Source organism: Citrus sinensis, chromosome 5 (assembly GCF_022201045.2).
Source record: "Citrus sinensis cultivar Valencia sweet orange chromosome 5, DVS_A1.0, whole genome shotgun sequence".
Lineage (NCBI taxonomy): Eukaryota > Viridiplantae > Streptophyta > Magnoliopsida > Sapindales > Rutaceae > Citrus > Citrus sinensis.
The window spans coordinates 9,444,697-9,456,574 of NC_068560.1; the positions used below are offsets into that span (position 1 = coordinate 9,444,697).

The 11,878-nt window shown below is 42.5% G+C and overlaps 1 protein-coding gene across 1 annotated transcript; it reads right to left on the reverse strand.

The window, feature by feature from the left end:
* Window positions 1-4,998: 4,998 nt before the first annotated feature.
* Window positions 4,999-10,976, reverse strand: LOC102615011 ((R)-limonene synthase 1, chloroplastic-like). The gene is made up of 5 exons (XM_052441071.1): window positions 10,970-10,976; window positions 6,255-6,351; window positions 5,993-6,134; window positions 5,615-5,863; window positions 4,999-5,510 (listed from the first exon to the last, which is right to left on the reverse strand). The coding sequence occupies exons 1-5, from the start codon at window positions 10,974-10,976 to the stop codon at window positions 5,151-5,153; spliced, it is 855 nt and encodes a 284-aa protein (XP_052297031.1). The 3' UTR covers window positions 4,999-5,150.
* Between the last annotated feature and the right edge of the window lie 902 nt (window positions 10,977-11,878).

The window sequence follows — 11,878 nt, forward strand, 5'->3', positions numbered from 1 at the left end:
AAAAGAAGGAAGACAACACCAAATTGTGCAAAAGTTTCAACCTGTGATGAATGAAACAAAAAGGAACTTGTTACCTAGAATAATGATCGCAAAATAAACAGAAGAACAAATACACCACAAGAATCTCTACCAGATAATAACTAATAGTAGTTTACTGAATATCTACCAATTCACTTAGGCTTAATGAGCTAAATGAAAAACTTTTCATCAGAAAGTTAATATCATAATGAGGGATTGATAGTTAAAAAACTGGAAAAGTTAAAGAGGAACATATTGTTTTTTTAGGCCAGGTTTTCTTCAAAATCTCTTGATGTGAAAGTTCTCAGCTTTCACAACAAAAAACTAAATTTTGCAGTGAAGTATTGTTGGACCGATTACCATAGGTTTTATCAAATCATAACTAAAGCAGTACCATAACCATTCTCGAATTAATTTACTCACTCAGCATTATATCACCTTTATGCATCCTTTTATATTCATCCAGTATACTTCCAAGAAAATCCTGTCAAAATAGCGTATGAACTAAGTGTCCCGATACACATTACCAACTAGCCATTATTTATTTGTTTATTTTCTTTAGCAGTAACTAGAATAACTATAGCTAGAAGAAGAAATAATCAGAGTGCCAATGCATAAACTACAGAATATACATTCTACACCAAGAAATTGATTAACTGAACTATTTACAATCCTGAAATAACCCAAGGTCAAGAAACGGCTAAATATGCTTCAAGACCTGAATCTTACTAGCCCATGTCCATAAATTGTAAGCGAAAATCATTAATATATTTTTAAACAGTACTTGTAAAATAAGTGTTCCAATTGTAACTTGACCATGAAGAGCATTATTGCTGTTCTGTTCTACCAAAAATTTCACCACCTAGCACAGGTAACAGGAAAAGCATGAACCAGATAGAAATTCACAAGTGGAAGCCAAGATGAAAAGAGGAATTCGATTGTCAAAAAAATGGTGTAGAAGAATACCACTGCAGTTGATGACATATATTACTGGTTTTTTTTTTTTTTTACAAAAAGGCTTTATAATATATATAAAAAAATTGAAATAAAAAAACTAGAAAATAAAAAACAAAGCAAAATAAAACAACCAAAAACCTAAATCCCCAAATAACCAAATTGCCTCCCTCAGCCGCCCTCTCTCTCACGCGAAGCAACAGCCAAAAACCTAAATCCCCAAAATCACTCACCCTACCATCCGTGAAGCAACAACAAACAACAGCCGACAGGCACACCTTCACTGCCTCACACACCTAAACAACAATTACAGCCATCACCCATCAACAACCCAGCAGCACGCGATGCAGTAGCGACCCAACAGAATCAGCAGCGTGACGTAGCAGCAACCACTCCCACGCGACATAGAAGCAGCCACTCGAACCCCGCGCGACACAGCAGCAATAAACCCAGCATTTTAATACTACTAGCAAAATGGTGTCGACAGCAATGGGCTACAATTTTTAAACAACATTGCCGGCATAGTTACAATATAATTGAATGGCGGCGAAAGGATGGTGTTTTGCTCGGTCGATTGAGTGCAAGGTTGATTTCTAGGGTTTGGCCATGAGAGAGTGATGAGTGTTTGGGTGTGAGTGTTAGTGATTTTGGGGCTTGGTGGGTCAAGACAGTAGTGTTTTTCTTTTCTCTTTTTTTCATTTTTGAATTATTAAAATGCACCTTTTTTTAAAAATAAAATAAAATATTAAACTTTAGGTCAAACATAGTCAAAGTAAATTTTTTATCATAATTTCTTGATAGAGAAAATTTTTATCACGATTCTATCATAAATTTGTGATAAACAATAATTATATCACAAAACCATCATAAATTTGTGATAGAAAATAATATTGTCACAAAATCATCATTAATTTATGATAGATTGAAAATTCTATCACGAGTCTGTCATATTATTATGATATAAGTTGAATCTGTCATAAACTGTCTGTCATCTATTATATGTTTTCTTGTAGTGATTCTCTACCGCCAGAACCTCCTCTAATTTCTGGCGACATCCCCACTAATCAGCAGCCCTCACAACAACTATTAACACTTCAAACCATAAACCTTAGACTGCAACAAACCTTTCAAAATATGCTCCACGCTTTCGCCACATTGCCTGCCTCAATTGGTGGCGATTACTTGCTGACGGAACCACCATTGAACCTTATGTACTCTAAACAACTGTCAGCAGCCTCTCACCCTCCAGCTGCCACCAAACCCCTTAGGCACCAGTACACACGAGCACAACCAAAACTCAGGCACCACTTATTGCCCACCATCTGTGACTCCTTTTACCGAGACAAATCCCCCTAGTTGCCATATATCTCACCAACACCTCGCTATCTCCCCATTGAACTTTTCAAGATCAAATATGGTGGTAGCCGTTGTAGATCCAAGATCAGCTAAATACCTATCTCTGATACCAGTTTGTTAAGTTCTGAACAAAAGAAAGTCTTTCCAAGATTGAATCAAACCAAGAAAATAGAAACTTATATAAACCAGAACAACGAGCAAACAAGAGATTAAAAGAAAAGGAAAGAAAAATAACAAGATCATATAACGTGGTTCAGCAACAAGATGCCTACATCCACAGTTGAAATCAGGTCTGCTTTGAAACTTTATTAGAAAGATATGAGTTATAGAAGATTATTGAGATTACAGAGATTAAATCTTCTCTATTGAGATTTTTTCTCCCTCTCTCACAAAGACTATCATATCATCACTCTCTTGACCACAGTCTGCACGCTGCAATTCCTCTTATATATCTCTTAAAGAGTAAAAGCATGAGTTGTTATACATAATAACGACTTTAACAGCAGATGGTCCCACTAATGCCAGCTCAGCACGCCACCTTATTCACTCTTAAAATAATATAACTACGCCAGGCCTCACAGATTTTTAATTAAAAAAAGCATAAAAATGACAGTTGAAAAATCGATCTAAAATGGTAAGACATGGGAAGTTTTCCGGATATTAAAATATGAAGAATTTTCTCATGAAGGGCCTTGCACTTCGATCTTTTGCTGCCTCTTAACATGTTGTGAACAGAGAGTGCTTCTGAGTGTCGCTCCCATTTTACCAAGATGAAAAATTAGGGAGGAGCAGAGTTCCCGCAAAACAGCATAGCTGTGATAAGTCTTTCGCGTTGCAATCCCGTAGTAAAAGTTCATTTGTCTATGACCACTTTCATACCTCCTCCGGCTGGTGGCCTTTACTCAGGGGTGGCTTTAGGTATAGGCGAACAAAGCGGTGGCCTAAGGTCCCATATTTTGTGAAGGCCATATTTTTTAAATTTTTTTGATAATTCTCATTTTTTTAAGTTACGTATTTTAGGAAATCAAAAAGCTTATTAATATCTCTCTAATTATTAATTATCCTACAGTTAAGAATTAATTTTTTATGAAAAATCTATATTTGATAACATTAATGTTAAATAGATATAACTAATAATATTATTTAATCATTAATTCATTCATTATTAGTCTTTCAAAAATAAATAAATTAATTATCTTTTCAATTTCCTCAAAAAAATTAATTATTTAATGTTAGAATATTTGACTTTTAGTATTTCTTTTAATTTCCATTAAAAACTTTGTAATCTCAAAAATCAGTAAATAAAAAATTTTTTTCCTCACTTCTCTAAAAAGAAAAATATTATATTCATTGGTTCATTTAAAAAAATCAATTTATAGAAATACAAAGTCCATTTCTATTATCTGATCATTAATTTATCATCTCAACTTTTTATATTCTATCATTCTAAATATCCTATTTGAAAATAATATTATTTGTATTTATTTGATTGTTTATTTTGTAATAATTTTAATGGAATAAAAAATGTCTTCTTAACTTTTTTTTTAGGTTTTATTTTTAAAATTCAAGAATTACAAATGAAATAAATTTTGAGCTTTTTTTTTTATTTCTTTGAGTATTGAAATTGCAAAACAAATAGAGGCCTCATAAAAAAATTTCGCCTAAGGCCCCAAACACTCTAAAGCCGGCCCTGCCTTTACTATGCATGTCCATCATAGTCCGATAAGCAAGCATATAAAATTTTAATCCGGACTAATTCGTCCAATTTCCTCATAACATGCATTACGCTCTCCATAGCACCTGCTCTGCAGTAGGCATAAAGCATGCAATTTAAATCACATTTGTCATGCTTGACTTCAAAATACCCAGCCAATTTGCCTCTTCAACATCAACCGGACCACCACGTCCTAGTTCTTCCGGTTCCCTCAATCAACATCAACCGTTGATTGTACGATGCTTTAAATCCTATGGTTATTATTTTTTTCCATATTTTTAATTTCATGGGGTTTATCAATGGAACTGGTGCGTAGTAGTCGTAGCCTTAATTAATTTAGAATACTTTTGAGTTGCGTTAACAGGCAGCAGTCACAATCAACTTCATCGCTTTGTAAATTTCCATTACCACAGAGTCAACAGTCAGGCTCATGAAAAGAAATTATTTGTATTTTTCTTATTAGCATAAAATAAATAATGAAATAAAAATAAAGATTTTAATATTTGAATTTTGATTTAAGTCCTAACTTATGTGTAGCTAGAGGCGAAGTTTTGAGAGGACTAGAAAGATTGAACCCAAGTCTCTACCCTCATATTTTATAAACACAGACGACATTGTTGGATATTTGTTTCTAGAAATGAATATGATAATAGAAGATAATTAAAATGGACTAATCCAACAATTAGGCGCTCCTTCTTTAAGCTAACCCAATAATTTGGAACTCATTTTTTTGTTATATTTACTTTTTTATCCTTGTAACTTTTTTCTTTAAATGCCACAGCTCTAATTTCTATCCTCATTTAATTTAAATGGGTACGATTTGTCAAATGCGATTTAAATGGGTGGTGCATGTATACTGAAAGTAGCCCTTGTGCTTAGCATGCTATGAACCATGCTTGAATAATCGAGTATAACTGCATCCATCCTCATCTTGTAGGAATTGGAATGATCCTGACTTAAGAATATGCATATACTGACGACTTTTATTCTCAATAAAAGCAACATATATAAATATCATTTTCTTTTCATTTATAGACCTCGATGAATGGGGGAGTTTATTATATTATAGAAAAGCGATCCCCCAATAGAAAGAAAAGTCTGGCCAACATCAACTGAAACTGCACTCTGGGAATTCATCAGCCTTTGGTGCTGTGAAAGCCATGTGTTTGTCCTCCAAGGGCATGGGCTGAAAAAGCCATGTAGAAGCTACATCCATAGTCTCTTGGTTTTGAGCACCGTGCCCATCTCCGTGTAGATACATAAAATGGGACATTCTCACAAGATTCAACATGAAGTCAACTGTATTTTGAGATAAGGGAGAATCTTTATCAGCTCTGTATGCATTCACCTTCTTCCACATCTGTCTCATCATATCCTTGATGTGTTCACGAGCAACTTCCTCCGAGGCACCAGTTTCATGCATGTAACACTGGATTGATTTCGGAACATCCCCTCTCTGTATCTCATCCTGATGAATTATTGGGGAAAACAATTACACAATCAATTCGTGTATAGAGGATTAATTCAATTTCTATCTTCTTAAGAATCAAAAGAAAATAAAAGAAAACATACCGACGAAGTTCCCAAATCATCTTGAAGACGAAAAATCTTGCATGACCAGCGAACGAAATCTGGATTGCTTTCTAGAAATTCTAGTTCCTTCTGAATGATTGGATTTGTACCAGAAAGGTACGCACTCATTGTTACTATAGGGCCTGCTATTGACACCAATCCATTTTCCAAGAATTCTCCCAGTGTTGGTGTGTACTTACTATGGTACCATTTCGCCTCCACTAAGCCGGCTTGTATTAAGCCAAGCCACTGATGCACATGAAATAGAAAATAAAGCTAGTTACAATTTATTATTTTTGAGACAAAAACATCGTAATTTAAAAAGGATAAATCAAAGGAACGGAACGGCGGGAGAGGCAAAATTAACATTTTACATACTGAATTTTTAATACTCCGAAGCATATCAAAATCCTGTTGTTTGAGTACGTAATAAGCAAATTCATTAACAAAGTTGTAAAGCGCAAAAAACCACAATTTCATGTAGTCCGGAAGGTGGTTCAAAGCATAATGGATGTCCCACCTGTAGAAAAGAGAAAAAAAATATTATAAATGGTCTACTAATTTGAGTCTTGAGAAGTAGCAGGCACCTAGCTTGCAATTGAATCAATCGATTAAATATAACATTAGTTTGCCAACAAACCTCTCAACAGCAGCAGTGAATAGCTCAAGTTCGTCCAAAGTTCCATAAACATCATAAATGTCATCAATCACTGTAATTAGAGCTATTGCAATTGTGACTGTTTGGGAGAAATACGTCGACGAGACCAGGAATGGTGAGCAGATATCTGATGGCAGAGTTCTGCGAACCGGTGTGTTCCGTAAAAGCCTGGTGCGCGGGGGAACAGGAGCAAAAATATCCTGCTCGTCCACGAGCACGTCATCCGCGAGGCAAATTTCCTGTAAGAGGCATAAGGCCATTCCGGCTAGAGGTCGAGAGGCGAGGAGACCCGGTCGACGGCAGTTGGCAAGGCATGCTCTCCAGCCCGAGAATCTAGGCACGACAGCCACGCTTTCCCCAGAACCGTGGCGTAACACGCAAGATCCCACGTTTGCCCATAACGCAGCATAACGCAGCAGTCGGAGTCCCATACCGTCCCCCAAAAAAGCGGAAACAAGATCTCACAAAACCACGACAGCCACGCTTTCCCCAGAACCGTGGCGTAACACGCAAGATCCCACGTTTGCCCATAACGCGGCAGTCAGAGTCCCGTACCGTCTCGAAGAAAGCGGAAAACTGGGATTCAAAGGAAGTCTATAAAAAGGTAGCCAACGAAGGTAAATGGGTTAGCATTTTTGAGATTAGAAAAGAAATTCTAAAAGAGAGAAAACAACCTAACAGCCATAAGATTTGTGGCAAGTGTTCCCCGAACCTTCATATCTGACTTGAGCGTCGGAGGGTTTGCGCCGGGAAAACAACCGGCGTACTCTGACCTGTCTGTGTGCGCAGGAACCTCTGGAGAAGAAGCCTTGCGAGGAGACCCCCTGGTCGTGATGAAGTTGATCGAGCAGAGATCCTGGTCGTAGAACGAGGAGAACCGGAATCTCGCATCAACATTTTGGCGCCGTCTGTGGGGACCAGAGCAAAAAGCTTCTGTTGATAGCAAGAAGAGGGGTGAAGCAAGTGAAAAGCAATGGAGACAGGAGGAAGTAGTGCACAAGGGGGTGATAGGAGGCTTAACGATTCCGTGACGCTGAGGGAGATAGTCAGTGAAGCACGGGAAAAAGTCATGTTCGACCGGATGGAACGGATGGAAAAGCAGATGGAGACCTTGACAACCATCCTGCATGAGCTGCGGAGCGAGCGAAGGGTAACCCAAGAGGGAAGGGTGAGAGGCGGTGGAGTGGCACCAGGTCCCGATAGTGCGGGGAGAAGTCAAACCACTGGGAGATTTGGTGGTGAGAGAGGTAACGTACCTCTGCGGGGACAATTTCATAGAGAAAGAGAGCAGTCCCCGGCAAGACAGACTAGTGACGAGGACGACGGGGTGGTGAATGCAGAGGAAACAGAGTTGAGGCAACACTTGCATGATGTAGAGCAAGAGTGGGATCAAGTTGCAGCACGTGACCCTGGTCGTGCAGTGCAGCTGGAGGAGGAAGTGCGCAGACTAGCGCAGATAATTGACGACATGCAAGGAAGGAACAGAGCCCCTGGTTGGAGGATAATGCTGGATGGAGAATCACCGCTCGCAGCAGAGATCATGAGGGCAGTTATTCCGAGAGATTTCCGCCTCCCAGACCTCAGATACTCGGGAAGAACTGATCCGCTGGTGCACATAGAGCGCTTCAACGACATAACTGGGGTACAAGGATTATCTCAATCCCAAAGGTGCAGGGTGTTCCCACTATCCCTTGAGGGACGTGCACGAGAATGGTACAGGAAACTCCCTCGGGGCAGCATTAAAACCTTCGAGCAGATGTGCCAGGAGTTCGCGGAGCAGTTTAGTGGGGCAATGGCACCGGAAGATGACATGATGGAGCTGAAAAGCATGAGACAGGGGGAGCAAGAAACCCTTCGGGAATTCATCGAGAGGTTTCATCGGACTGTCCTCGACTTGGGAGCCTTCAACCACCCTCAGGCGTTAAGGGGATTGAAAGAAGGGGTGAAGATAGGAAGGTTGTGGTACAATTTGAGAAGCCCAGTTATTCAAACGTATGCAGCCGCATACGAACAGGCTAAGAGAGACATCGAGATTGAAGAGGAGAAGGCTGCACGGATTAAGATAGACCAGTTAGAAGGGTAGGGAGGAAAGAGAAGAAAGCATTACCGGGGAATGAGCCGATCAGGAGAAGGGACCACCATGCCTCCGGTAGTGGAGCAGGAGGTCGGGTAACCGCTTACCAGCCTCATCAGAGGCCACCACAGTATCAGCGCAGCAGGGCGCAACCTCCTCGTTCCCCAGCTAGGGAGCCTTGGAGAAGGCATGAGTCGGCATCTGGTGGTCTTCATCAACATCCCCACGGTAGCAGAGCGAGCAGACCAGAAATACTTCCACCGCCCCCAACTCAGAGCGGGGCAAACAGAGAAAGAGCAGTGCACCTGATCGACCAGAACCCGGACTATGGGCGGTACACTTCCTTGAAGATGTCCCTGGATGAGGTGTACGAGGCCATAAAGGATCGAGGGCTGCTGCACCTCCCTACACCAATAACAAAGCTACCCAACAGGAGGGATAGAGGACGTTATTGTAAGTTCCATGGCACCCATGGCCATACCACAGCAGAGTGTAGAGATCTCAAGACCCAGGTCGAAGATTTGGTGAGAAATCGGTACCTGGACGAGTTTATGGATGGGACTTTCCCGATGGTGGCCGCAACAGGTGAAGGGGAGCAGAGTGGTAGAAACTTGAGGCGCGAGCAGCCCGCAGTGAGGGTGATAGCTGGGGGCCCAACATTGGCCGGAGATTCCAACAGATCGAGAAAAAATTATGCTAGGTACGCCATGACCAGTAAGAGGTACTCTTCAACACCCCAGCAGCCAAACGAGCAAGGGTCAGGCAAGTGCCAATCATGTGGACGGATGAGGATGAGGAAGGGATTCTATACCCCCACGAGGATGCTTTGGTCATCAAGGCTACTGTCGCTAGCAAGAAGTTTGACCGGATACTGATTGATACAGGGAGCTCAGTTGATGTGTTATTTAAGTCAACCCTGGAAGAGATGGGAATAGCCGACCGGAAGTTGGAATACACCAATACCTCCTTGAAGGGGTTCGGAGGAGGGAAGCTGGTCCCTCTGGGCGTGGTCGAGCTGCCTATCACAATTGGGAGCTCCCCGACAGAAAGAACAATGGTACTGGACTTTGTCGTAGTGGATGAGGAAGGTCCTTACCATATGATCCTAGGTCGGCCATTTTTAAGGATGAGCAAAGCGGTGTTGTCCAACCATTATCTGGCTCTGAAGTACCGGGTGAATGGGGTAGTAGGAGTGGTACGAGGAGACCAGAGGATCGCAAGAAGCTGCTACTCCTCGGCAGCAAGGGAAGCAATGCAGATAACATCCCTCGATACCCGAGTGGAAAACAAGAAGGGCAGACAAGAACCTGTAGAGGATCTGGAAACGGTAAGCCTGGGACCAGAGAACCCGGGAAAGACGATCAGAATCGGGTCGAGACTTAAGGGAGAGCAAAAGCAGGAGTTGGTAAAATGCTTAGAGGCTCATGCTGATGTGTTTGCTTGGACACATGAAGACATGCCAGGGATTGACCCTGAGGTAGCATGTCATAAGCTGGCAATAAAGAAAGGTGCTCGGGCAGTAAGGCAGAAGAGGAGGTGCTTCAATCAGGAGAGGTATGAGGCTATAAATGGCGAGGTGGAGAAGCTCTTGAGAGCAGGGTTCATTCGGGAAGTCAGTTACCCTGAGTGGATATCGAATGTGGTGTTGGTAAAGAAGGCAAACGGCAAGTGGAGGATGTGTGTGGATTTCACAGACCTCAATAAGGCGTGCCCAAAAGACAGCTTCCCTTTACCAAAGATCGATCAGCTAGTAGATTCAACGGCTGGACATGGTCTGCTTAGCTTCATGGACGCGTTCTCGAGATACAACCAGATCCCCATGTACGAGCAGGATGAGGAGAGCACGGCTTTCATCACTAACCAAGGTCTGTTCTGTTACAGGGTAATGCCATTCGGTCTCAAAAATGCTGGGGCCACATATCAAAGGCTGGTGAACAAAGTCTTTAAGCAGTTGATTGGGAAAACCATGGAGGTGTACGTGGATGACATGATCACCAAGTCCAAAATCCCAAAGGAACACGTCAGACACCTCGAGGAGACATTCGAGCTTTTGAGGAAGTATAAGATGAAGCTCAACCCGGAGAAGTGTGCTTTTGGGGTGGAGTCAGGGAAATTCCTTGGATTCATGGTGAGCCATAGGGGGATTGAAGCAAATCCCGAGAAAATCCAGGCGATTGTGCAAATGACGTCTCCTCGTAACCTGAAGGAGATGCAGAGCCTCACGGGGAGGTTGGCGGCGTTGAGCAGATTCGTATCCAAGGCTACAGATAAGTGTCAGCCATTCATTCAAGTGATAAGGAGGGGAAAGAAAACGGAATGGACCCCAGAATGCGAGGAGGCCTTCCGGAACTTGAAGCGATACTTGCAGCAAGCTCCGCTGCTGTCCACACCGAGGGAGGGGGACAAGTTGTATCTGTATTTGGCGATATCGGATCGGGCCGCCAGTTCTGTTCTGGTGAGAGAGGAAGAAGGAGTTCAGTATCCGATATACTACACCAGCAAGTCCCTGCTCGACGCTGAGACCAGATACCCACCGTTGGAGAAATGGGCACTTGCCCTTGTGGTTGCTGCTCGGAAGTTGAGGCCATATTTTCAAGCATTCCCGGTCTCGGTAATAACAAACCAGCCATTGCGTCAAACTCTGCACAAGCCAGATGCCTCTGGTCGGCTCGTCAAGTGGGCTGTAGAGCTGAGCGAGTTCGACATAGACTATAAACCCCGCGCAGCGATAAAAGCCCAGACAATGGCCGATTTCGTAGCTGAATTCACAGAGCCCGAAGTATGCTTAGATCAACAAGATGCAGTTATAGGCAATGACGAAACTCAAGTATGGCAGATGTCTGTGGATGGGTCATCAGGGGAGCGGGGTTCAGGAGCAGGGATTGTCTTGGAAGGCCCAGAGGGGGAGGAGATCTCCTATGCTGTAAAGTTGGAATTTGCAGCCACGAATAACCAGGCAGAGTATGAAGCCTTGATAGCAGGTCTGGAATTGGCTAAGGCCGTGAAAGCAAACAGAGTTAAGATCAGAACTGATTCCCAGCTGGTTGCGAATCATGTCAGTGAAATATTCCAACCAAGAGAGGAGAAGATAGAGCAGTACCTGAAGATAGTCAGGCAGATGATGGGGAAGTTCGAAGCAGTGGAGGTGATACAAATCCCCAGGGAGCAGAATAGTCGAGCAGACATTTTGGCTAGGATGGCAGCAGTAGCCGACCCAAAAATGCCAAAGTCGGTCCCTCTGGAGGTGAAGTCCAGCCCAAGTATCGATCAGAATTTGGGGGTGTTGCGGATAGAACAAAAATGCTCGTGGAGGGACCCGATAGTTTCATACCTTAGAGACGGGGTATTACCACCAGATAAGCTGCGAGCTCGCAAGATTAGAGCCCAGGCCTCGAGATACACGATGATTGATGGGGTACTGTATCGGCGAGGATATACACTACCGTTCCTTCGGTGTTTGGATGAGGACGACGCGGATTACGTACTGAGAGAAGTACATGAAGGAATTTGCGGAAATCATTCTGGCGGGAGG